The sequence below is a fragment of the Pipistrellus kuhlii genome, unplaced genomic scaffold, assembly GCF_014108245.1.
Source record: "Pipistrellus kuhlii isolate mPipKuh1 unplaced genomic scaffold, mPipKuh1.p scaffold_m20_p_1, whole genome shotgun sequence".
Lineage (NCBI taxonomy): Eukaryota > Metazoa > Chordata > Mammalia > Chiroptera > Vespertilionidae > Pipistrellus > Pipistrellus kuhlii.
This window is the reverse complement of record NW_023425404.1, coordinates 88,296,732-88,322,916: the sequence shown is the minus strand read 5'-3', so window position 1 is coordinate 88,322,916 and position 26,185 is coordinate 88,296,732. Positions and strand designations below refer to the sequence as shown.

Sequence of the window (26,185 nt, the reverse complement as noted above, 5' to 3'; positions counted from 1 at the left end):
CTGCTGAGACAAGGGGCGGTGCGCGCTCTCTGCTCACAGACCCCGAGCGCCTGGAGGCGGGCTTGGCGCCGCATCGCCGGGTGTAGCGAAAGCCCTGGGCAGCGCCGCGGCCTTTCGGCCTCCGAGAGACAGCGGCGGGTGAGTCCGGGCCTGACGGCTCGGAGAAGGGCTTTTGCAGGGAAGCTGGGCGCAGTTGCGAGGGGTGGGGGGTGGGGGGGTGGGGGTGCGGTCATCCCTTCTCCACTTTGTACCCACTACGCTTCACTTTTGGATGCAGGAGGCTGGCCGAGATACTGGAGAGTCGAGGTCACCTTTCCTGTATGGAGCCCCGGATTCTCCCAGGCCTTCCAGCTCCCACCATCTCTATCCCTAGCTCCCTTAGAGGAAACCCGCATTCTTGGGTGACGTCAGACCTCTGGATTCTGGAGCCTGACTGGGCTTTGGGCCCTCCATCCTCCCCCTTAGACCCCCTCAGTTTTCTAGAAATCGGTGTTCTCTTTCCTGGGGATGGTGCACGCCATAGGGATGGGGGCGTCTGGAGGCGGGTAACTGTGGCATCCTTTGCGTCCTTCCTCACTAGAGGCGCGCCTGCTGATGGACCCAGGTTGCTACTCCCCCACCTCCACCCCACCCCCGCCTCCCAGTGCAACCGACCTTTGGACTGCAGGTCTTAGCCGCCTCAGGGTTTCGGCGGGGAGGGGGTGGCGGGGGCGGGGAGAAAGCAGGGAAGGGGTGGTGAATGCAGTGGCTTGAGCCTGGGGTCCCCTGAGGTGGTGTGTTGGGTGTGCCGCATGTAGCTAATTCCAGCGCTGGCTGGAGTCTGTCACGAGGGTAAGGGTGAGGTATTTGGCAACCTGTCCTTTCCCCTGCCTTCGAGAGCTCTTGGTCTGGGGGTTAGAGGAACCAAGTAGAGACTGAGAATTGCCCCAGCTTCCAGATGGGGCGTTTAGGAAGGACCAGACAGACTTTACTGTGGACACAAGGAGAAAGAGCCAGCGAATAAGAGACTTCCTGGAGGGGGTGAGATTTGGACGGGAAGAGAAGGCATTTCTGGGGAGTGGTATGGGCAAAAGCATAGAGATGGCAATTAAGCACAGCTGTTGGGGAGCCTGCCTGTGAGCCCTTGGGGTGGGGAGTCTAAAGAATTTTGCAGCTACTGGCTCTGCCTCTGATGGTCAGAGCTTTTAAAGAGGGAGATGGTTCTTTCAGGGGCTGTACTGGCAGAAATGATTTTCTGGGGCTATACCAATCTTACTAGTTGAAATTTTATCTGGGTTTGGTGAACCTGAAGTCAAAGTCTTCAAAGCTGAGAGAGGAGTCTCACAGGTGAATGGGCCACAGAAAGAGGGTCTTCTTAGGTCTACAAGCCTATGGAGTCCTTTCCCTGGCTGACTAGCCATGTCTGAACAAGTTCATTCCTCTCTCTGGGCATCTTTTTGCCAGCACCTTTCTTTAGGGATGAAATAATAGGATTAAGTACTGACCTCTCTTGAGGAAGCTGCTTGCTCTAATTTAGAGCCACCTTCCCAGTTCTTCTCTCTTTTCTTTTTCTCCTCTCTCTACCTCCCTCTCCCTGCTCCTCCTCACAACATTTCATTTAGGGGCTGAACTTCTTCCCTGCTGACAGCGTGGAGTCTGAAGGTTTCCTGGAGGTGTGGGACAGCAGGGTTGACAGAAGCTGTGGGCTTAGCGTGGTTGCGGCAGGGCATCAGTTGCTCCACTCCCACCCTTTGGGAGGGTATCCAAGTCTTAGGCAGGAACACAGATTGACAGTGCTGTGTCTTGCCCTGTATTGGGTCCCTCCTGGAAACCCCGCCCCTGAGAGACTGAGGAAGAGATTGGATGAGAATGAGTGACCACTTGGTTCAGAATTTAAGCAGTAGGAAGTATAGCAGAGATATCTGAAAGGTTTCCCAGGAGAGGTAGGATGAGAAAATAATGGGACGTAGAGGAGCTAACAGAACTCTTATTTAGGGGCACTGAAAGCAGAGATAGACATGATCTCATGAATGAAGCTGGGTTGTGTGGGAAGCAGGTCAGCCTGTGATAGAGAAGCAAAGGGTAGTGGGACAGGTTTGTAGCTGATTGACACAGGCCTTGAATGCTTGCTAGGCACAGGATCAGTAGGGGCTACTAAAGAGTCATCACAGGATAGTGATAGCAATGCCAGGAGAGTGTTACTTTCTCAGCATGATTCATAGTTCTGAACTTCAGAGTTGGTGGTGGGATAAGGGGACCAGAGATTGAGTAAGAAGGGAAAACTTCCATGTTGGACTCTAGGCAGGCAGGAAGAAAATTACCATTTCTTTGCCAAGGATGAGGGGCTCTTGCGGGGAGGAGGGAGGGCTGGGCAGGAGGCAGCCTGGAACCAGCCCCAGGTCTCTGGCCTAATCTGAGTCCAGGCTTGAGTCTCTTCTCTTGGCCATGGTCCTCACTATCTCCACTGTGAGATCTATCCTCCCAGTTTCACAGTAAGAAATGGAATAATTATAATCTGGGTTTTAAAAACAAAATCCAGGTAGTATTTGCTATCTTATTTTTTTTCTCAGGGTTTTTTCTCTCTTTTTTTTTTTTGCTATCTTGTTGATAACTTAGGTAGTTTATCCTTAGGTCTGTACTTTGGGGATATATATATATATATATATATATATATACACACACACACACCAAAAAAAAAAAAAAAAAAAAAAAATATATATATATATATATATATATATATATATATATATATATATATATATCACCCTCAACCATCACCCAAAACATTTTTAGAAACAGAATTGCTACTTTTCTCATTTTGTAGTCAAGAAATTTGGTTTGCTGAGGCCACTCATTTCTCTCTCTGTTCCTGTCTCTCTGTCTCTCTGTCATTCTCTCTCCCTCCCCCCCCCCCCCCCCCCCCCACACACACTCACATACACACTCACACTCTGAAATAACAGCAGAGGAACCTGGAGCCTTCCATTCTTGTGACCATAGCCTTCTGTAGCTCTCCCAAGCCCAAGTTCTTTCTGGGCTAACCTTCATATACAAATGAAGCAATCTTGCCCTGAGCTCTGGCTTATCCCACTCTGTGTGATCCATACTTTGCTACACTGACTTCTCTGTAACCATGGGCACACCTTTGGAAGACAGCCTGGGACAAGGGAGCCAGGATTAGATTCTCCTCCTCTAAGCCTCCTAGAATCCAGTTATTACCCAGTTATCTCCTTGTCTCTCTGCCTTGTTGTGTGTGTGTGTGTGTGTGTGTGTGTGTGTGTTTTGTATTTTTTTTGAGGACTTCAGTGCTGGACAAGTCTCCCACTCCACATCCCATTGTCCCATGGGAGGTGATGCCTCTTCCTGCCACCCTTTCTACCAGGTACTCCTGAGTGTGCTCATTATTGTCATGTGATTACCTCTGAAATCTTAAATTCCAGTATGCTCTGACCAAATTCCAACTTTTATTTTACCTAAAGGGACCGTAAAGAGACCTCTCATTCTCTGATAACTCCATTTTTCCTATATGATGAGCATCGCACCTTCTATGTCTTATCTGGATTCCAGAGTCCAGGATTTTAACCATTCTGTGGCCCTTGCCCTCAACTAACCTGCCACTTTGCCTGTGTGTCCCAACCCGGCAGCAGAAGTCCCAATTCACATACCAGAGCAGTTTGTTCTACTTCCGTGGAGGACCTCCAGCCTCAGCTGTCTCTCCACCATTTTTTAGAAATCATTTCCCTCATCACTGGGGACTCTTGAGAGAAAGGAGGAAGGTAGAGAGAATACTAGATGAAAGATAAAGGTATTTTTTTAGTGATTTAAGTAGGAGTCGGGAGGCAAGATGGAGAATACTCACTTACTGAGTGGTTGTGGTGATTCTCAACCTTTCTAATGCCTCAATCCTTTAACACAGTTCCTTATGTTGTGGTGATCCCCAACCATAAAATTATTTTCGTTGCTACTTCACAACTGTAATTTTGCTACTATTAATGAATCGTAATGTAAATATCTGTGTTTTACGATGGTCTTAGGCAGCCCAGCTAGTGGTTCTCAATCTGTTGAGCCTAAGACCATCGGAAAACACAGATATTTACATTATGATTCATTAACAGTAGCAAAATTACAGTTATGAAGTAGCAATGAAAATAATTTTATGGTTGGGGGTCACCACAACATGAGGAACTGTATTAAAGGGTGGCGGCATTAGGAAGGTTGAAAACCACTGGTTTAGAGTGTCAGGGGCCTGAAATTTAAGTCCAAATGTTTACCAATGGTATGACCAAACAGTAACAAATTAAATAGCTACATATATGTAAGTCATAGCATAGAGAAACTTTGCCAAATACACAGGATTTCCATGTTATTTAAATTTAGGTAGTACTTCACTTTAGGTTCAAATCATTTGTCAATTAGGTAACTTATGATTTGTCAAATTTTGAAGGGAGATCTGATTTCCAGACATCCTCAAAGATCATGCTCCCTAACAATAGTGAACAGTAATTCTATTCTTTTTTTTTTTTTTTTTTTTGTACACATGTTCACACCTATATTTCAAGTTTGGAAATGCATATTTGCAAGCAGCAATACAAAATATCCATGAAGTAATGCATAATCTCTGAAAATTATGAAAACATCGCTGCTACCAATACATTTCTAAATACAAAACTGACTACCATATTTGTTACTTCTGTGTAGCGAGAGAAGTTCATTTTCAAAACATAAAATTCAGTCTGTAGGTGTGAATGGTATGAATGACAGTCTTTTTTTTTCTTCTTTTTTTTTAATTTCTTAGACTGTTGGGATCCTTAAGCATGCAAAACCTCAGAGAAGTAGGGTCCACAAAGGAACCAGGGTTATCTTATGGCATCCAGTTAAGCCAGAGCTTAACTGGGTCATCTACATCAGGAGCAGACGCACTTGACTTGTCAGTCCTGCTGCCTCGGTTTGGACGTCCACCACGCCCACGGCCACCTTGTCCTCCCCTGCCACCACGTCCTGGGCGGCCAAGGTCTCCAAAATTGATCTCCAGCTGAGACGTTATATCATTTGCTGGCTTCCGGAAATGATGATCCATAACCGAATCTTCAGTGTGAGCCTCTTCACTCTTTGACTTATGAAGAACAAATCCCTTCTTCCACTGACTATCAGCACCTTCATTTGGTTTCCGTATATTAAATTCTACTTTTGCCCGGTCCTTATTTTGAATTGCTTTCCACTCATCCAAAGTCATTTCTTTTGGACCCTCTTCCTTTACTTCAACTTCGTTTTCCTTATTTTCAGTGTCTGCAACTGGATGTTCTTCACCTTCAGGTGTTTCCTCAGTCACATTTGGTTGCTCCAAGTTAATTCATCTTTGACAGTTCCCCCGTTGTGAAATCCGCTACCTCTATGTTTGTCCTCGTGCTTCAGGCCAGATCTATCACTTCCACTATGCCTATCAAATTCATGTTTGCCACGAGAGTCAAATCCATCTCCTCGGCCCATTCCTCGTCCACGTCTGCCTCGACCTCTTCCAAGACCACCCCGGCCTCGGATAGGCCGGTCAATAATTGGTCTATCAACTGAAAATTCTCCTCCTTCACCCTTTTCTTCAAGTGGCTTTTCAAATCGTCTTTCACGAGGTGGGCGCGGTTCTGGTCTCCTATCAATTATTTTCCCTTCACCCTGAAGTTGTTGATCAGGTCTTTTTCCAACACGTCTTAATCCATCTTTCTTAAGCGTCACGGGCGGCTGCGTCTCCTCTTTCTTGTCAGCCACGCCGATGTTGGATGGCAGCGGGTTCTTGCGTTCTTTCTGGGACTCTGCGCAGCTGTTTGCCGCATTGGAGTTGATGTGGGCCGCGGCCTGAGCTGCGCTCTTAGCCCCGGGACCTCCAACACCGCCCCCGCTGGCTTCTTTTTTCTTGTTCTCTGCTGCCTTCAACACCTCGAAGGGGTCTGATTCGTCGTCAAATAACTGGTTGAATCGGTTGGTGACCACGCAGCCGAAGCCTTCCTGTAAATGCCCAGGCATGATGGTGGCTCGGCGGCGCGTTCCTCCACGGATTGCAGCGGGCTGCGCCGAGCCAAGAGCGCCTGCTTCAGCTCTTCCCACAAGATGCAGTAATTCTATTCTTACGACACGCATTACACTTACTGTTTGGCCTATGAAACGATATCATATTAACTAAATGAAAGACATAGCACCTTTGGCTGAGGAGGACATAGTGGAGTTAATTAATAAAAGATGAACACCAAAATGTAACAGATTAATAAGAATACATCAGATGAGAAATAAATAAATGATGAAATGTTAAGTCAGCATGATTTTATGATTATTGCAAAAAAGTAAATAAAAATTTTGTGATTATTTTAAAAAAGAAAGAAATCCTTTCCCTCTTCCCAACAACTCCTAGTTCCATTTCATGGGAGGAGTATTCCAAACTGGGCTACTGTTCCCAAACCCTTTATTTATGGAAAGGCTGGCTGGGGGTTTTGGGAGAAGTGGAACCATACCCATGTTTCTCCACTTCTTAAATCTCAGCAGAAGGAAGGATCCTACTCTTAATATGGCTATTCTGTGCTATGGAAGCTGGCCCTCTGTCTCCTGAGAAACTAATGTTCATCAGCTGTTTTTCCTTCTAACTGTACCAGCTTATAAATAAGCTCATCTTCTATCTGGAAAACCTTTCTAACCCCATGTTCTCCACTAGTTGCTGCTGTTTTAAACCAGAGGCTTTGTCTTATTACAAAAATGATATATGACCATTGTAGAAATATTAGAAAAGAAAGATAAAAAATAAAGAAAACATAATCTTTTTAAAAATATACTTTTTAAGTGATTTCAGAGAGGAAGGGAGAGGAAGAGAGATAGAAACATCAATTATAAGAGAGAATCATCAATTGACTGCCTCCTGCATGCCCCCTATTGGAGCTCAAGCCTGTGGCATGTGCCTTGACCCAGAATCAAACCAGCGACCTCTTGGTGCATGAGTCAGTGCTCAGCCACTGAGCAACACAGGCCAGACTAAAGCTATATTTTTTACAAGAAGAATAGAATTCTTCAGTGGCTGACAGGACTCTGAGAAGAAAGCTCAAATCCTGCCTATGGCCTTTAAGGCCTTGATGACCCCTCCCCCTCCCCCTTATCAACCCTATTTTTGCCTTTTCTGTCCTTCCCACATCTTGGCTCCACTTCTTTCTGTTCCTTGAATATACAAGGCTCTTGTTCTCCAGATCTTCACACCTGTTTTTCTGATTCTTTTTTTCCCTAGCCATCTCTTACTCAGCCTCTAGGATTCACCTGTATGAAGCCTTCCATGGCTCCTCCAGAATAAGTCAGGGAGGCGCTCGGCTGTGTTCCTACAGCTCTTTGTACTTGCTCTCCCAGAGCACTTCTCGGGCTATGTTGTAATTGCTCATGAACTTAGCTGGACCCTCTACTCTGACTTCCTCCTCTCAACTCCAATATGTCTCCAATATTACAGAAAAGGTGAAGCAGATACCTGGGACTCTCACTCTCCTTTCCGAGGCCTTAAGCCTGCCTGCATCAGCTTGCATCATGCTCTTCTTCCTTCCTTTTAGGACTGAGGCTTGTCTTACCTCCTTGCACTGGGTCCCATGCTTCTCCTCTTTGAAGGGTTAACTTCTGTCTGTTGTAATTGCAAATTTCCCCCTGGATCCTTCACATCTCTAGCTTATTTATTTCCATCTTAAACAGCCATCAGCCACATCTCTTCCTGGGCCCTATATCCCGCCTTGCTAGTGCCTTATCTCTCTCTGTTCCCTTCCTGGGCATAGGCAGCCTTTTTCAAAGAGCTGTCTACACCTGCTTACCTGTTCAACTATAGATCTAATTTGGCTGCCACACCCATTCCCATCTTTCCAAAACAATTCTTTCTGGGATCACAGATGATTTGATGTTACTGAGTATAATGAACATTTTCAGCCCAGCCCTTTTCCTACTGTTGTATTTGTTCACTGTCTACTGACTTTGGAGATTCCACTCTCTTCTGCCTCATCAGTTGCTTCCTTTCATTCTTTGCCAGCTCATCCTCTTTTGTCTGACTTTTTATTTTATTTTATTTTTTCAAACAGGTAATAATTACATTCACATGATTCATAATTTGAAAAGATGTCTCAAATTTGATCAGTACTAAAATGAACATTTTGATATTTCAGAAAACATTTTAATGTCTGTGTCTTAAAAATTTTGACATTTTAAAATTATAATTTGGCAGTATTTCTTTTTGTGCATAAATAAAATTAACACTCTTAAATCCATGGTGTCTTGGGGTAGGTAGTCTATAGATACATAGTAACAATTCTTTTTCCCCACTTGCTCCACATCTATTCAGTTTCTCTGTCCTACAGGGAGCCACATTTCTCCCCTCCTTGATATCCTACTAGAAATTCTTTGGTTATATATTACCGAATACATATAGGGTGGGGCAAAAGTAGATTTACGGTTATTCATATGGAAAATAACAATGATCTTAATATATAAAGAGGTAATATGCAAATTAGATTGGGATGCTGTAATGTGATGACTGGACAGAGGAGGTTGCATGCGCAGGTGAGGCCCAGAGTGGAGAGGGAGACGGAGACAGAGACGGGCCCGCCCAAGCCGGCAGGAGTGGACACAGGCAGGAGGGCCGGGGGACCTGGGGTTGGTGGAGCCACTGCACAAGCCCGGGAATGAACACACGCAGGGGTGGGGGAAGGAGGGTTTGGGGTGGAAGTCAGGCACGGTCCCACCGCCCGCGATGCCAGTCAGACGTGGATCCCAGCAGCCCGCACTGGCAGCCCCTGGGGTGCCTCCTGGTGTGCTGGGCCTCTAGTCCTATATACGTAATACGCCAATGGCAGTGCGCTATGATGACTGATCAGTAGGAGGGTGGGGCAGCAGCTACATGCAGGGGAGAGCTGCGAGCTGCAGTGGGCAGAGCAGCCAGCTGAGGCAAGTGGCAGTGAGCTACTCGAGCACAGATTTGTGTGCAGGGCCAGTAGTTAATAAATAATAGTGTAAGAATAAACTTAGTGTTTCTTATACACACAACTCTAAACCTACTTTTGTCCCACCATGTATGTGTATGTGTATGTGTGTGTGTGTATTTTTCCCCCTCAATATTTTATTTTAAAAAATTTCAAAGCTACAGAAAGGTTTAAAAACCGGGGCAGTGAACACCTGTACTAAGGTATGTCACCTAGATTCATCAATTAATATTTTGTCACATTTGCTTTATCTATTTATCTTTTTTATTCCTTTTTTTTTTGCAGACCATTTGAAAGTAAATTGCAGACAAGACACTGTACCTGTAAATACTTCAGCATGTGTCTCCTAAGAACAAAAATATTCTCCTAGGTAACCACAACACCTAAGAAATTTAACATTGAATAATGATATCTACTATGCAATCTATTTTCAGATTTCTCTACTTGTCCTAAACATGTCCTTTAGAGCTGTGGTTTAAAATTCTAGGGTTCACTAAAAGATCATTCATTGCATTTGGCTATGTGTCTCTTAAGTCTTTTTTTTAATTTAGATGAATCCCCCTACCAATTTTTTGTCTTTCATGACATTAACATTTGTCTTAGATAATTTTCCATAATCTGGATTTTTCAGGGTATTTTTTCATACTATTTTACAAGTAAACATTTTGGCAACAACACTACATAGATATTCTTGTGTCTTTCTGTGTGTCAGTAAATGCATGATGCCCTTTGGTCTTATTACCAGAAATGCTAAATTTAGTTACTTGATCTACCAGATCTTCTCATTAGTTAACTACTTTTTCTCTGTTGTGATTTATAACTAATCTAGGGGGTGGTACTCAAACTGTGTGATTCTCTCTTTTTTATTTTTTTTAAAATACATTTTATTGATTTTTTACAGAGAGGAAGGGAGAGGGATAGAGAGCTAGAAACATCGATGAGAGAAAAACATTGTCCAGCTGCCTCCTGGACACCCTCTACCAGAGATGTGCCCAAAACCAAGATACATACATGCCTTTGACTGGAGTAAAACCTGGGACTCTTCAGTCCACAGGCCAACTCTCTATCCACTGAGCCAAACTGGTTTTGGCTGATTCTCTTATTAAAAGCTATTGATCATCCTTGTTTGTATCAGTTCTTATACAAGGGCTGCAAATGGTGATTTTTAAAAAATTCTGATTCTTTCTATTATTAGAACTTTCCCTTTCTTCTCTCCCTTTCTTTTGTATGTCACCCCAGACTTGTACATTATTTTCATTCAATGTGTTATAACTCACCTATGACTGAACATTATTCATATTTTTCAACTTTCATGAAGAAATATTAAAAAGGAACACTTTAAAAAATGTTTTTATTGATTACAGAGAGAGGAAGGGAGTGGTAGAGAGAGATAGAGTCATCAATGCCTCCTGCGCACCCCCTACTGCGGATTGAGCCCAAAACACAGGCATGTGCCCTGATCAGGAATTAAACTGTCAACTCCTGGTTCATAAGTCGACGCTTAACCACTGACCCACACTGGTCAGACCAAATACATACCTTTTTATTTATTTATTTTTCTTAAATAATGAGTAGGTATTTATTTATTTATTTACTTACTTACTTACTTATTTTTGTTAATCCTCATGCAGGGATATTTTTCCATTGATCTTTTAGAGAGAGTTGAAGAGAAAGGGAAAGACAGAGAGGAACATTGACATGAGAGAAACAGATTGGTTGGTTGCCTCCTGCATGCGCCCAGCCAGGACCCGGGCTGGGTAGGACTCTATAACCAACGTGTGAGCCCAGAGTCAAACCTGGGATCCTTTGGTCCAAAGGCCGATGCTCTATCCACTGACCCAACCCCACTGGGGCCAGATACATATTTTAAATGAGACTTCTGACTTTTTGTTTAATTGACCAACTTTTGGTCCTACTGAAATAATAATATTAAATGTGAATTGCTTTATTGTGCAGTTACCATATACCCAAGTGAAAGCCTGCAGAAGGGGCACTCTTTACTTTTATATAGTTTCACCCAGATTCACCAGTTGTGAACATGTGTTACATTTGCTTTGATTCTGTCTATATCTATCTCTTTATCATTTCTTCTTTTATGAACTATTTGAAGTAACATCATGATACTTTCCCCCTAAACACTTGAACACATCTTTCCTAAGAACAGGGCATGTCCTACAACCTTGATACTATTATCCACCCTAGAAATGTAACATAGGCACAATATTATCTAGTTTAGAGCCTATATTCAAGTTTCCTTTGTTACTCCAGTGATTTTTCCCCCCCTCAGTGATATTCTTTATAGTATTTCCCTTAATCAAGGTTTATACATTGGTTTTCATTGCCATATACTTTTAGTGTCCATTAGTCCCTTATCTCTTAAAATTTATTTTTTTCTTTTCAGATATTGGCAATTTTTTAATAGTCCGGGTCAGTGTAGGTTTTAGAATGCTTCACAATTTGGGTTTTTCTGATTGTTCCTCATGATTAGATTCAGATTAAACATTTTGGGGCCTGAATACTACACAGATGATGCTGTGCAGTCTCCCTGCATCGCATTGAGCCATGGTGTCCATTTGTCTCATTATTGGTGAGGTTTAGTTTGATCATCTGCTTCTCTAGTTTTCTTCTCAGGTAAGTGCATGTTTCCTTTTGTAATTCAAAGATCTCTGGCCTAGTACTTTGAGACTCTGACTCTTTCTGTGAACAGTCACCCCGTGAAAGGTTTAGCATCTATTGATGATCCTTGCCTGATCAGCTATTTCCTTAGTGATTACAAAATTGGGAGAGTCTTTTACATTCATAGCTAGCATTCTTCTGCAAAGAAGAGCTTCTTTTTCCCTTTTCCCTCTCCTTTAAAAATAAGAGTGTCACTGTGGACTCATAAATTATTTTTTAAAATTCAGTACATTATATTATTGTTAGTATTACTTTTGATACTCTTAATGGTCCCAAATTTAGCTGGTGATAGCCCCTTCAGACTGGTGTCCTTTTTTCATGCCTCCATTCATTGAATAACTCATTTCTGGCATTACAAGATGTTCTAGGCTAACCTTGTATTTGTCTTGGTTTGGGACCAGCCATAGATATTTTTAAAGTCATACTGATACCTTCAATTCAAATCCAACATCACAGGGATCTTCTTTATCTTCCCACATTCTATATTCTGTCTTCATACTCTAACAGTGAAAACCCAGGTTCCCATTAACACACACTTACCATAGCTTTCTCCTATGGTACACATGACAAAGTTTCAGAATCACCACATCAGTACCAACAATAACAGAAAACCTGTTCATATCTAAGATATTTTTCCAGTGATTTTTGCCATTGAGATATATCTCTCTGAGAGAACACAGAGTACTGTGACAAGTTACTTGGCTAATTTTTTTTTCCATGGTTGTGTCAACTTCATTTGTTTTTGTTTATTTCAACTTTAGGGTTTATTTCTGGTGTAAGATTTTTTTTTTTAAATATATTTTTTATTGATTTTTTACAGAGAGGAGGAGAGAGGGATAGAGAGCTAGAAACGTCAATGAGAGAGAAAACATCGACCAGCTGCCTCTTGCACACCCCCTACTGGGGATGTGCCCACAACCAATGTACATGCCCCTGACCGGAATCAAACCCGGGACCTTTCAGTCCGCAGACTGACGCTCTACCACTGAGCCAAACCGGTTTCGGCTCTGGTGTAAGATTTTGAATATGTAAGACATATGTACAAAAGTATGTAAAAATCTTTACCTAGAGAAGTCTCATGACTCCTCCCAGCCCTTCCATCATATAGGTTACCGTGTCATTTGTTTCTGATCTATTCTTCCTATGTTTCTTTTGCAAAAATAAGCTGATTAATATGCATTTTCTTCTTTCTCTTTATTTCTTACATAAAAGGTGGCATACTATTTATACTTGTCTATATTTTGTTTATTTATTTATTTTTTTAATATATTTTATTGATTTTTTACAGAGAGGAAGAGAGAGGGATAGAAAGTTAGAAACATCAATGAGAAAGAATCATCAACCAGCTGCCTCCTCCACACACCCCCCTAGAATGTGCCTGCAACCAAGGTACATGCCCTTGACCGGAATGAACCTGGGACCCTTCAGTCCTCAGGCCAACGCTCTATCCACTGAGCCAAACCGGTTTCGGCTGTTTTTTTAATTTCTTAAAAAATTATTTATTTACCCTCCCATGAGGACATGTTTTTATTGGTTAGAGAGAGAGAAAAACATTGATGTGAAAATGAAACATTGATTGGTTGTCTCCCATACTTACCCCAGGGATTGAACCCGCAACCTATAATAGATATGTGCCTTGACTGAAAATTGAACCCTCATTTTTTCAATGTACAAGATGACACTAACCAACTGAGCCACCTGACCAAGCATCCCCCCTTTTTTTATTTAATGTGAATGGTAGCATATTATATAGACTGTTCAACATCTCACATTTTTTAAATGAGTAGTAATTGTGGAGATCTTTCCATATCAGTATTTTAAAATAATTTTTTAAAAATATATTTTTATTGATTTTAGAAAGGAAGGGAGATGGAGGAAGAGAGATATAGAAACATCAATGATGAAAGGGAATCATTGATTGGCTGCCCCTGCATGTCCCTTACTGGGCATCGAGCCCATAACCCTGGCATATGCCCTTGACCAGAATCGAACCTGGGATCCTTCAGTCTGTAGGCTGATGCTTTATCCACTGAACCAAACTGGCTAAGGCCATATCAGTATTTTTTTAAAATAGTTGCAGAGCAGTCTATTGTATGGCTGTACCATTTATTTAATCAGTCCCCTTTAATAACACAGATTGTTTCTAATCTTTTGGTTTTACAAACAATGCTACAATTAATGCAGCTGTGTTAGGGTATCATTTCATTGGGTCCCTGTCATGCTTGTCTTTTTTTCCTTTTGTGGTAGATGTTTTGGGTTTTTATATCTGTATTAGAGGCCCAGTGCACAAAATTTGTGCACTTGGGGGATGTTCCTCAGCTCAGCCTGCACCCTCTTGCAGTCTGGGAGCTTTCAGTTGGGCATCCTTAGTTCTGCTGCACCCTTTCCCGCCACTGCCACTGTGCTTGCCAGTCGTGAGCCTGGTTTCTGGCTGAGTGGAGCTCTCCTGTGGGAGCACACTGATCACCAGGGGGCAGCTCCTGCGTTAAGTGTCTGCCCCTTGACTGTCAGTGCATGTCATAGTGCCTGGTCATTCCGCCATCTGGCCAAAACCAGCTCTCCCAAGGAGTCCCAGATTTTGAGGGCGCAGACCAGGCTGAGGGACCCCACCAGTGCACTATCAAGGCTGGGGAGTGATGTGGGAGGTTGGCCAGCTGGGAGGGACTGTATGAGGGCCCTAGGGCATGTTCGGCCCATCTCTCTCAGTCCCACTCGGCTAGACCCCAGCAAAAAGCTAACCTATGGGTCAGAGTGTCTGTCCCCTGGTGCAGGTCATAGCAACTGGTCAACCAGTCGACTGCCCACTGGTGGTCAGTGCATATCACAGTGAGCAGTTGAGCAGCCTTAGCATATCATTAACATATTACAGCCAACTGGATGATTGGACACTTAGCATATTAGGCTTTTATTTTGTTTTATTTTATTTTATTGTCTAAAGTTTTACATATGTCTCCTTTTCCCCCAGTTAAACACCCCCCATATCCATTCCCACCCAGGCAAGCCCCCACCTTAGACTTTTATTTTTTATTTTTTAAAAATATATTTCTTGCCGAAACCAGTTTGGCTCAGTGGATAGAGCGTTGGTCTGTGGACTGAAAGGTCCCAGGTTCGATTCTGGTCAAGGGCATGTACATTGGTTGTGGGCACATTCCCGGTGGGGGTGTGTGTGCAGGAGGCAGCTGGTCAATATTTCTCTCTCATCGATGTTTCTAGCTCTATCCCTCTCCCTTCTTCTCTGTAAAAAATCAATAAAATATATATTAAAAATATATTTATATTCTTTATTGAATTCAGAGAGGAAAGGAGTAGAGAGAGAGAAACATCAATGATGAGCGAGAAACATTGATGAGAGAGAATCATTGGTCAGCTGCCTCCTGCACACACTGCATGTGGCCTTGGCAGAATTGAACCTGGGACCCTTCAGTCTGTAGGATGACACTTTATCCACTGAGCCAAGCCGGCTAGGGCAGGCTTTTATTATATAGGATTTGATTTTATCACAAAGGGGCCACAAAAGATTATAATTGCCCAAACTTTTCATTGGACCCAGAGAAATATGACTGGAGCTCTAGGAGGGTTTTTCTTTTTTTAAAGCAAACTTTTAGCCCTCGCTGGTTTGGCTCGGTGGATAGAGCATCGGCCTGTGGACCAAAGAGTCCCAGGTTCGATTCTGGTCAGGGCACATTCCTTGGTTTTGGGCTCTTCCCCAGCCTGGCCCTGGTCAGGGTTAGGGCTCCTGCAGGAGGCAACCAAGCGATGTGCTGCTTTCACATTGATGTTTCTCTGTCTTTCCCTCTCCTTCCACTCTTCCTAAATCAATGGAAAAATATCCTTTGGTGAGAATTAACAACAACACACACAAATAAAAAATTAAAGCAAACTTTTAATTGAAATATAACAAATAGGAAAGTATACAAATTGTAATTGTATATTTTAAGAATTTTCACAAAACCAACACCTCTTTGTAACCAGCACCAAAACCATAGATTTGTTTTTATTTTTTATTTTTTTATTTTTAAAAAAAATATATTTTATTGATTTTTTACAGAGAGGAAGGGAGAGAGATAGAGAGCTAGAAACGTCGATGAGAGAGAAACATCGACCAGCTGCCTCCTGCACAACCCCTATCGGGGATGTGGCCGCAACCCATGTACATGCCCTTGACTGGAATCGAACCTGGGACCCTTCAGTCCGCAAACCGACGCTCTACCACTGAGCCAAACCGGCTTCGGCTGTTTTGTTTGTTTTTAAACGTTATAGAAATCTCTATCCAACTTTTAAAATATATTTTTTATTTCAAAGAGGGAGGGAGAGGAAGAGACAGAGAAACATCAGTGATAAGAGAGAATCATTGATAGATTGCCTTTAGCACTCCCCACACCAGGGATTAAGCTTGCAACTTGGGCATGTGGGAATTGAACTGTGACCTCCTGGTTCATAGGTCAATGCTCAATCACTGAGCCATACTGGTCAGGTTCTATCCAATTTTCTAGCCGAAACTGGTTTGGCTCAGTGAATGGAGCGTCGGCCTGCGGACTGAAGGTTCTATCCAATTTTTAAATGTTGCATTGCCTTAGCGCTTGGTCATAGACCATTTTCTGATTTTGACGGTGCATGTATTGTATAATAGCTTTACCAATTACTGTTTTAGTGTTCATTCACTTCCTTAGCCTTATGTATGTCTCAGTACAGGCCTCCTGCTGAAACTTCCAACTGGAATATCCCCATTGCCTACAAAGCAGCCTGTTTGGGGTCTCACAACACCTTGGACTTGGCAAGTCAGTGGCAGCTATTTGTCTTCCCCAGGATCCTGCATCTTCCCCAGGATTGCCTCCTATGATGCAACTCTCTGTTAACAGGCCTCCTTCCCCCAGTGTTGAAGCTGGTAGAAAATCTTCTTCTTGTTTTTTGTTAATGCTCACTCGAGGATATTTTTCCATTGGTATTTAGAGAGAATGGAAGGAAGGGGGATAGACAGAGAGAAACATTGATGTGAGAGAGACACATCGATTGGTTGCCTCCCACACATGCCCAGACCAGGGCCAGGGTTTGAGCCTGCAACCAAGGTATGTATCCTTGACCAAAATCAGACCCAGGACCCTTCAGTCCTCAGGCCAACACTCTATCCGCTGAGCCTAAGTGGTGAGGGCTGGCAGGAAATCTTGATGGCCTCTCTCCCCTCAATTCGCAAATCCATCTCAGGGCCCCTTCACACTTGCTCCTATGGGCCTCAAGTATCACCCCCTGCCCAGCTCATCTCTCCAGCCTCACACTCCTGCTGTTCCTCATTTGCACTCTACCTTGGCCTTCTTTCCTTTGTTTAAAAGTGAGAGATCCTTCATCAGGATCTCTGCGAGCTTTCCTCTCTGTCCAGAAGGCTGCCCTGCCCTGAGCAATTCCTCTGTGGTCTTCAGGTCACCTTTTACTGATTATATTTAATCTCTGACTCTCCAGACCAGGTTAGATCACTTTGATATATGCAGTGTATGTTTTCATAGCAGCCATCCTTCCCTTTTATATTATTTATTGCAGAGGTTATTGACTGTTTCATTCAAGGGCAGGGACTACATCTTTCTTATTCATGCTTTCCCCCCAGAGCCTGACAGATTATAATCCCCAATAAGTGAACAAATGACCGAAGGCAAAGGCAGGAGGGAGAGGAGCTCAGCCTATGACTGAGGCCAAAGGCTCTGCTGTGTTCAGTGTCAAGGAGTAGAATTTCCTTTTTCAGAAGTCTCTTACCCTTAGGCCCTTTCTGTCACTTGCCTTTCCCTTCATGGCCCCTTTCTAGGTTTCTTTCCTACCCTTAGATAGGGTTTTCTGTGGTTAGACTTTGTGCCATGTGGCAAAGGGCAGGAATATCTGGAAGGAGGTAGCTGGTGGAATGATTGCTCTGTGAGGTGAGAGATGCCTCCATTGGGTTCATCCCACTGTGAGAGTGGGAACAGGGCCCTGCCCCAGGGAGCGACCAGCTTGGCTGGGGCTGAGAGAAGGACCTCATTAGGATGGGCCATGATCCTCATCCTTCTCTGGCTTTTCTTTCCTTCTAGTTCAGAACAAAGAGCCTGGGCCAGCTGGTGCCATCATGGCAGGTAAGGAGAGGGCAGGCCATGTGGGTAAAACATTCAAGTAAGCAAAGGGTGGTTGGACCTCTTCTTAGTCCCTTTATCTTCCCTAGTATTTGGAGGACAGATTCTTTCTGTTCTTTTGTCCACAGGTTTTCCCTTGGTTCCCCACTTGGGTCTGTCTATCGGTGACCCTGAACATGACACTGTATAGCCCTCTATCAGATTTCAGACCCTGGGGGACAGGGATCAAGCATCAGATGCCCTGGTCCTATTGGCCATTGGATTGATGAGTGGCATGGAGGGGTACTGTCCTTGTCCCCTCTGTTGCCATTGTTCTCTATTACTCTGAGACCTTGTCCTTCTAGTTTCTGAGTTGTTTGGTTTTCCAAGGTTCAGGTTCAGAATGCAAGAGCTGCAGGGAATTTTAGGGACTATTTAGCTCAACCCTCACTCATCCCACTGGATAAACTGAGATCTGAAGAGGGGTGCTGACTGGCTCAAGAGCAGAATATTGGAGTTGAGGCTAGAACCCCCATTTCCAGACTAACCCTTCCTACTTCTGCCTGAAATGGCTCCCTGCTGAGGAGAATGCTGAACCCCTGATTGACAGCATTTACTGTTTTTCTTCTGAGAGGCAGTGATACTACATTGAGGCTTTTGGTTACTTTGGGAACCTCGCACATCCTGGAGAAGGCATGGATTGTTGGGTAAGGTTAGCAAAGTGGCCTGTGGTCACAGAGGCCTTCAGGGCAGCCTAGGCCAAGGAAAGCGTGATGATATTGAATTTTCGGGGAGGAGAACATTCAAGGTGATGTCATGTGATGTGCTTTACCCACAGAAAGAGTGAACAACTTCCCACCACTGCCCAAATTCATCCCACTGAAGCCATGTTTCTACCAAGACTTTGAGGCAGACATCCCTCCCCAGCACCTCAGCATGACCAAGCGCCTCTACTACCTCTGGATGTGTGAGTGCTATGGATGGGGGATCCAGATGGGGCACTAGGGTGGGGTACCTGCAGGATGGCTATCTTTTTAGCTCCACTTGCAGCATCTGCATGGGCCAATAATTCTCCACCCCCGTCCCATCCCACCCCCTCTCCCAAAAGGCTCCTTTCAAGGGCTCACTCCCCAGATGGGCCTCAGTTTTCCTCAACCCCAAGATCTAGGCCTTTCCTCCCGCCAATCCCCATCTCCCATTCACAGACTATTTGGACAAGGGTCTTTGTCTGTTACTCTCCCTTTCCTTTCCCACTGGAGTAGTTTTCTAGGGAACCTCAGGATTCTGGATTAGAGAGGGTTCTCCCTTAAGCCTCATTTTTCTTGCTTCCTTGGAGATCAAGCTGGGCTGGTTGCTCTACTTTCCAGGCAACAGGTTTCTCATTTGTAGAAGAGGGTGTTGTCTTAGTGATTGCTGTAGTTCCACGTAGATAGAGCTCTGTATGGACTCTTAGAACTTCTAATGTTCTAAGACTTTGAGGTCAAGTATTTAAAGGCCCTAGTTTCTGATCTATGGCAGGTTGGTGGGAAAGGTATCATCTTAGGGAGATGAGACTTGGATGTGCTCGGGCTGGGTCACAGGTACCTTTCGGCATGTGCAAGGAGAGAAGTCTGGCTGTCCTATGCTGGGTACCAGTCTCAGGGAATGCCAGACATCGCAGGGTGACCTTAACCTGGGTCTGCCACAAGTGATGTTGCCTTGAGTCAGGCCTGTACTTAGCCACTTACTGTGGGGAGATGATTAATTGTGCCAGGAAAGTGATAAAGAATACTGTCTTTGCAACAGGTCCTTCATAGAATGGTAGAAAGAATATGAGGACAGACAAACTCAGTTTCAAGTCCTGGCTTAACCTTTGGGTGGCTCTGGGGTCATTTCCACCCATGTAACATGAGAGAAAGAAGGGATGGGGCAGGTGTGGGTAGGTCTGTAGATGTTTTGAAGAGAATTTTCCCATTAAAATAGAATGTAGAAGTGGGATTAGGAGATTTGAGGAGACTGGGATTAGAATGACAGCATGTTTGTGGACACAGGATAGGGACACTATTCAAAATTTATTGGCCATGCATGGGTCCATTTGAGATTGATTGCCATGAATTTATAGTCCTATCAGGCCTTTGGGGTGGGGTCTCCTTTTTTTCCTAGTACCAGTCAGTTCAGGTCCAGTTGGGAGTTGTGTTCATCCAGGGTGAGTGTGATCAGATGACAAGGCAGGGAGGGAATAAGAAAATGAGAAGTATGGCCTCTAAGCCAGATAAAGAGAGGAGTGGAGATAGAAAAAAGTTGATGGCTAGAGAGAAAGTAGCCAAGTCAATGGATATGAATTCCAAAGAACTGGTAGAATAATAACAGGAGATGCAACTAGACCAACTGAGCTAGAGAGAGATGGGACTGGGAAAAGAGGTGTAAATCACCATTAAAACAGGTTAAGGTCTAGTTTATGTAAAGAGCAAAAAAAAAACACCAAGGTTCCAGGAAATTTGGGGGCAGCTGAATGTATAGGAAGAAATATTCATTCTTATTATGAGGGAACCAAGATGGGTGTACCTGCAGAGTGTCGGTGTTGTCAGAGCAGACTTGGGGAGTATTTCACTCGACCCTGAGCTCTGAGAATTCTGTCCCTGAGAAGATCTCAATTAGGAGCTGGATATAAGGGCTATAAATATCTTCCTAAGTCTTCTCTAGGTGTCTGCCAGATGCTTTGCTCCCAAAGAATGTATATAACCCTCGAGATGCTTAAGGGCTCTATTCAGAAGCCAGTATGGTAGATGCATGGGTATTTGAAGCTCCGTGTGAGCCCCTCTTCCATTGTTTATTCAGCAGGTCTTTGTAGAGCCGTAAGGATCCAGCCTAATGTTCCAGGAAGGTATTACCTTGTGTCAGGAGACTTGGGTGTGTGTTAATGCCAGCATCAGGTGAGGAAGGAATCTTTGAGATCCTGACTGGCTGTGACTCATTGATACTGTGATTCTGTGGTTCAGCTAAATTATGTGGGCACTGAGGAGGGGGAGCCTGGGTATTGCTCTTAGGGATCTTCTAGGTTGGTTGATGGGCTGGGATTTGTACTTGAGGAACCATAGAGCAACCCAGGTCTGTGAGAGATCAGAGGGAGGGGAGATGAGGCTACAGTAGTGAAGGAAGGCTTCTTTGAGTGGGTAGCATGATAGTTGTCTAAAAAATGGATTAAAGACTGAGATTCCAGTCACTATTGCCTGCCCCATTAAGTAGAGGGCAGATTATGCAGTGGCTTGAATAGATGTTTCCACAAGGCCTTTTACTTTCCCCTTTTTGTGCCCCTACCTTGCAAGAGAAGATGTAAGGTGGGTTTCCTATGCCTTGGATCTGGCAGGGTCAGGGCTGAGGTTGTTCGTAAAAGGAAAAGTGCATTTCTACTACCCTGAGGCTTTGGAGCCCTTCAGTGGGGCTTGCTGGGCTGAAGCTCTGGATTCCTGCTCTGGAGACTCTTTGTTCTCTGGGTTTCTCAGATTCCCTAGAACTGGATATGGGGAGGGGTGGTCTGAGCTCTCAGACTTCTTTCTTACAGTCTGTACTTGTGTGTGTGTGTGTGTGTGTGTGTGTGTGTGTGTGTGTGTGTGTGATGGGTGTGAATATGTATAAATGTGGTATGCATGTGTATTTGTGTGTCTGTATCTCTCTGTTTGCATGGGTTTGATTGTTATGTCTTGAGTTATGGATGTGTGTATCTGTCTGGGTGCTCATGTATCTCTGCATGGGCCTGGTGTTTGTGTTCATGTCTGGTGTATGTCTCTGTGTGTGCATGTGCTCCTGGGTCTGCAGTGAACAGCGTCACGCTGGCGGTGAACCTGGTGGGCTGTCTCGCATGGCTGATTGGAGGTGGGGGAGCCACCAACTTTGGCCTCGCCTTTCTCTGGCTCATCCTCTTCACACCCTGCTCCTACGTCTGCTGGTTTCGGCCCATTTACAAGGCCTTCAAGTAAGTGGTTGGTGCTGTCCCCGGCTCCTAACCCTGCCTCTTTGCTTACCTTCCCCATCTCTTCTCTACATATTTTCTCACTTTTTTGTTTGTTTTGCCATTTCCCAAACTTACTTTCCCTATTCACCCTCAACTCAGACTGGCAGGTAAGATTTGGGCTTCCTGGGAGCTCTAGGCTGGGATGAAAGGGCCGGGAGTCAGAGCCTTCCTTTTAGTTCCTTTCTTCATCACTCTGCCCTTAGGTGTGGGCAACATAGAGTAGAGACCAGGCCTATTTTAGTTTTTCCTTCCCCAGGCAGCTGCATGTTAAATGTTGCCAATGGGGCTACCTGTCGTGGTGAAGATGCTCATCCTGTTCACATAGGGCGAGCTGATTTAGTGCCAAGTGAACCATCTATCCATGTACCAGTAGAACTAACCATCCATATTCTAGTGATACTGTTTATGTGTTAATGAGGTCATCCAACTCTGTACCTAAGAGACAACACATCCAGGTATCAGTTGAGCTCGCTGTCTTGGTGCCCATGGATGTCTACTTTGTGTCAAATAGAATTTTCAATCTTTGTGCCAGTTGGACTATTGTACCAACAAGGCTATCTGTCTTGATGCCATTGTAGTATCCCCGGTGCCTCAAATGTCTTTGCCATCCAGACTATCTAACTATGTGCCAATTAAATTCCTGTCTTGGTGCCAATAGGGTATCGATTTTAGTAACAGTGGGACTTTCTGTCTCTAAGCATATGGGATCATTCATCCATGTGCCAGTGGAGCTAGCAGTATTGGTGCCAATGGAATTGTCCATCCTCTTGACAATGTGTTATTTTTTCCAGCCACAATGGGCCCATCTATTTTTGTGCAAGTTGGGCCAAAAACCAATGTACCAGTGGGTAGTCCATTCATGAAGAGATGTCTCCCTATCTAATGCTGCACACACAGACCTAACATGGAATCCTGCAAAGATCCATAGTTAAACACTGTCCCATTTTGGCCTCTCATTTAAGGCTTTTGACTATCCTCTGTCCATTGTGTACTCACTTAAACTTGGAAGGGCTTGGGGGCCTTAAAGGCAGGGAATCCCTGACCCTCTGCCCAGCTGATGGGAGCTATCTCCTTTGTTGCAGGACTGACAGCTCCTTTAGCTTCATGGCATTCTTCTTCACCTTCATGGCCCAGCTGGTCCTCAGCATCATCCAGGCTGTGGGCATCCCAGGCTGGGGTATCTGGTAAGAGATTGAGGTATCTGGGACTGACCCATGGCTAGTGTAGGTGGCACCTTGTTATGTCTTTTGCTTACGTCCATATGCTAAGCTGCCTGGCCTGGGAGGACACTATGAATTATAGAAAGTATGACAGGATTCAAGCTAGTGGAGTAGACAGTGCCATAGTATTTGAGGAGAAGAAGACCTTACAGTGGTTTCTGGGGGCTGAGGAGTGTCTAAAATCATGGGGGAACCCAAGGAAAGGAAGCATCATGTCTGAGGAGTTCATTTCCTGAGCCATGGGGAGAACTCTTTCTGAACCACTGACATAGGCCCTTTGGGTATAAATAAGATGGTTCCTTTGAACCCAATAATATGGTCCCTCCATGTAACAGTGAGACGGTCCCTTGCTCTAGTGCATAGTGGGATGGCTTTGGGTACCCCTCACCATGCTGGGTAGCCTCACAGCTGGCCTCTTCCTACAGCGGCTGGATTGCCACCATCTCCTTCTTTGGAACAAACGTTGGCTCAGCGGTCGTGATGCTCATTCCCACCATCATGTTCACAGTTGTGGCTGTCTTTTCCTTCATTGCCCTCAGCATGGTACGTGGTTACCTCAAGGGTGAGAGGGGGGTGGCTTTGGAAAGGGGCTATGACCCAGAAGTCTCTTCAGGGACTAACTGGAATGGCTTGGTGGACTTTGCTTCTGATGCACAGAGCACAGGTGGGAGTGGGGGACTAGCTTTGATTAACTCTTCCTTGTGCTCCTCCTCCTCCAGGTTCATAAATTCTACCGGGGCAGTGGGGGAAGTTTCAGCAAAGCTCAGGAGGAGTGGACCACGGGGGCATGGAAGAACCCACACGTGCAACAAGCAGCCCAGAATGCAGCCATGGGGGCGGCCCAGGGTGCCATGAATCAACCGCAGACTCAATATTCTGCCACCCCCAACTACACATACTCTAATGAGATGTGAGCCAGCCAAGCCTACTGGGAGGCAGGGCTGGGGGATGATGGGATGGGACTCAAGTCACATAATCTGTTGTGGTGACCAAGCAGGGTTCTTCATTTCCTTTTCTCCTCCCCCTTTTCTCCTTTCCTTTGTACAAAGAAAAGAAAAAAAAGATTATATATATATATGCCCTGTCCCTTGGATTTTGCTCTGAGCATTCTGAGAGCTATAGGCTGCACATGGAGCTGCCCATGTTGCAGTAGTAGTTGTGTCCATGTCCCATCTAAAGTAGTATGCAGTGGAGGTTTCTGTTGTGGTGGTAGATGTATGTTTAGAACTAAATCAGCTCCCCACCTTCCATCTGGCTACTCCCTCTGACTTTGGCCCAAGGACCCCTCATGGGACAGGAGGCATAGCAGTGAGAGTCTGTCCACCCCCAAACCCTCCACACCACCCCAGGGTTATGAGTTGAAAATGTTTCCACTTTTGGTTTTATTGGGAAGTGATACTATTTAGCATTCACGGTAGTGGTGGTAGTGGGTGGGAGAGTAGGGCAGGCTGCGGATCTTTCCTTGCTCCTAATTTGAGTTCCCTTCCCCTCCTCTCTTTCTGCTATCACATTCCCTGTGGTCTATTCTCTTGCCCAGGATTTTTCTCTTCTCCATGTGGCTTTTCTTTGGCTTCCCCAGTGCTGAGTGTCACAGTAGTATCTGATCCTGAGACTGAACCCCTTCCCAGATCAAAGAAGCAGATAGGAATGCTGAGCCTTAGGCCTGATGTGGGAGGGCACACTGATGCAGAGCCCTTTGGACACCTGACTCCCAGGGAATGGCATTGCAGGGTCATCTCCCTGACTCTCAGAGCTAAGCATGTAGAGGCAGGCTCCTCTTTTTCCTATCCTGCTTCCCCTGCTTCTCTTCCAAGAGACACCTTAAGCTCCTCTGCCTAAGGCTCTTCCTAAATCCCAAGCTGCTGTGGCCTGATGCCGCCATCCTACCCTGCCTTCTCTGAAGAACTGGGTGGTATCCAGGCAAAGGTACAGCTGAAGTAGAGGACATGTAAATAATTATTGTTTCCTGGGTGAGGTCTGGCTGGTTCAAGCCAGGAGGTATTAGGTGTCTCTGAGTGACTGACCATTGGATTCCTGGCAGTAGTAGCTATTCTGTGAGGTTCTGGTAGAAGGGATAGGCTCAGAGGGCTGGGTCTGGAGGGACGATCAGAGGAGAGGGCAGGCATGGCCCATTGAGAGGGCCATTGCCAGCTTGCTCTTGGTCATGGCAATTCTGGGCACTTGAACTTAGGGCCCAGGAAGATGCAAAGGGCCAATCTTTTCAGGTTAGTATTGGTGGGAAGGGAGCCTCTCTGGCTTTTGTTTGTTTTTTCACATCAAGATAACTTGCTACCTTCTGCATGCTGGCCTTGGTTCTTGGCCCTTCCTCACCCTTCAGACCCCTTTCTCTTCCAGGACAATGATTTCAGGGTTATAGGGCTATTCTACTCCAAGCATTATGAGAATGTTGCTGGTAAAGACCCTAGCTCTCTGAGGCCTGGAGGGGAGTGGATTCTCACTCAAGGAGTAGCTGCTCATTTCCCACACGCCCTTCTCCTACCTGGGTATTTGGCCTGAAGAACCAAACCCTGCTTGGCCACTGCAGACTGGCTCCAGGTTGGAACCCAACACCTGGGCTTCCAGTTACAATCCTGAGCTTTGAGCTCCAGGTACTTCGTTTTCCTAAAACTGAGCCAGGGCCTCTGGGAAGTTCTCTTTCTCATGGTCCCTTAGGCTTGGGCCAGAGTGTGATTGGCTCTCTCCTCTACCACTTTCTCTCCAAAAAGCATTTGTTACAGCCCGTAGTACACTACATCTAGGTTCAAGCCCAGACCTCTGGCTCCCTTTCTCTAAGTCTCTGTGGTAGCTCCAGAAGGCCTGTGCTTCAGCTACAAGCCAAGGATCCAGGACCTGCTGGTTACCACCTCTAGTCAATGTCCTTCTCTTCCTGCCTTTCCTATGTTCTGGCCCAAGACCTATGTGACCATGCCTGACTGCCCTTGGGAAGGCCTGCTACTTGTGTGTGGCTGAGCTTGTCCAGGCCCTCGGATGCTGCATCTCCAGGCAGCTATGCATTTTCTGGTGAAGGTTCTAGTATGCAAAGTGGGGGCTGGGCACGGATTCATCTCTGCAGGATTGTCGGGGGGGGGTGGGGGTGGGGGGGGAGGAAAGCCCAGATCAGTTTTTTGAATCCTCAGGTTTGCAGCCAGTGACCTGTTTTTGTAGTCTTATTTCTGGGAGACATAGACCATTCTCCATCTGGCAGTTGACCTGCTTGAGCCAGTGTCTGTGGTAACTGAATGAACCATAATAAATGGGAACATTTGGCCCTGTGTA

General features: G+C 45.0%; 3 protein-coding genes across 6 annotated transcripts in view; 2 read left to right on the top strand and 1 right to left on the bottom strand.

Annotated features, from left to right (window-relative positions):
* On the top strand, window positions 1–26,185 carry SCAMP5 (secretory carrier membrane protein 5). Of its 4 annotated transcripts, none has more exons than XM_036455661.2 (8): window positions 23–142; window positions 9,240–9,250; window positions 17,681–17,722; window positions 18,537–18,665; window positions 21,494–21,650; window positions 22,772–22,873; window positions 23,335–23,452; window positions 23,629–26,185. In XM_036455661.2, the coding sequence occupies exons 3-8, from the start codon at window positions 17,716–17,718 to the stop codon at window positions 23,821–23,823; spliced, it is 708 nt and encodes a 235-aa protein (XP_036311554.1). In that variant the 5' UTR covers window positions 23–142; window positions 9,240–9,250; window positions 17,681–17,715; the 3' UTR covers window positions 23,824–26,185. The 4 variants fall into 4 exon arrangements, with proteins under 4 accessions (XP_036311548.1, XP_036311554.1, XP_045442686.1 ...); XM_045586730.1 differs by having other exon boundaries at window positions 91–142; window positions 9,240–9,324; window positions 17,686–17,722; XM_036455655.2 differs by lacking the exon at window positions 9,240–9,250 and having other exon boundaries at window positions 1–138.
* On the bottom strand, window positions 4,488–6,123 carry LOC123652959 (plasminogen activator inhibitor 1 RNA-binding protein-like). Its single transcript, XM_045586692.1, is given in 2 exon segments — window positions 4,488–5,322; window positions 5,325–6,123. Coding segments are annotated over 2 exon segments (1,266 nt in total). The 5' UTR covers window positions 6,109–6,123; the 3' UTR covers window positions 4,488–4,840.
* PPCDC (phosphopantothenoylcysteine decarboxylase) overlaps window positions 18,544–26,185 on the top strand; it is a 49,752-nt gene continuing 42,110 nt past the window's right edge. Inside the window, exon 1 of the mRNA XM_045586737.1 lies at window positions 18,544–18,665. The gene's annotated coding sequence lies outside the window, so the exon portion shown is untranslated. The remainder of the gene's footprint in view (window positions 18,666–26,185) is intronic.

Coding starts and splice junctions, on each gene's coding strand:
- SCAMP5 (XM_036455655.2), top strand. Junction 18,666..21,493: donor CCTCTACTACCTCTGGATGT/GTGAGTGCTATG, acceptor CTGGGTCTGCAG/TGAACAGCGTCACGCTGGCG. Junction 23,453..23,628: donor CCTTCATTGCCCTCAGCATG/GTACGTGGTTAC, acceptor CTCCTCCTCCAG/GTTCATAAATTCTACCGGGG.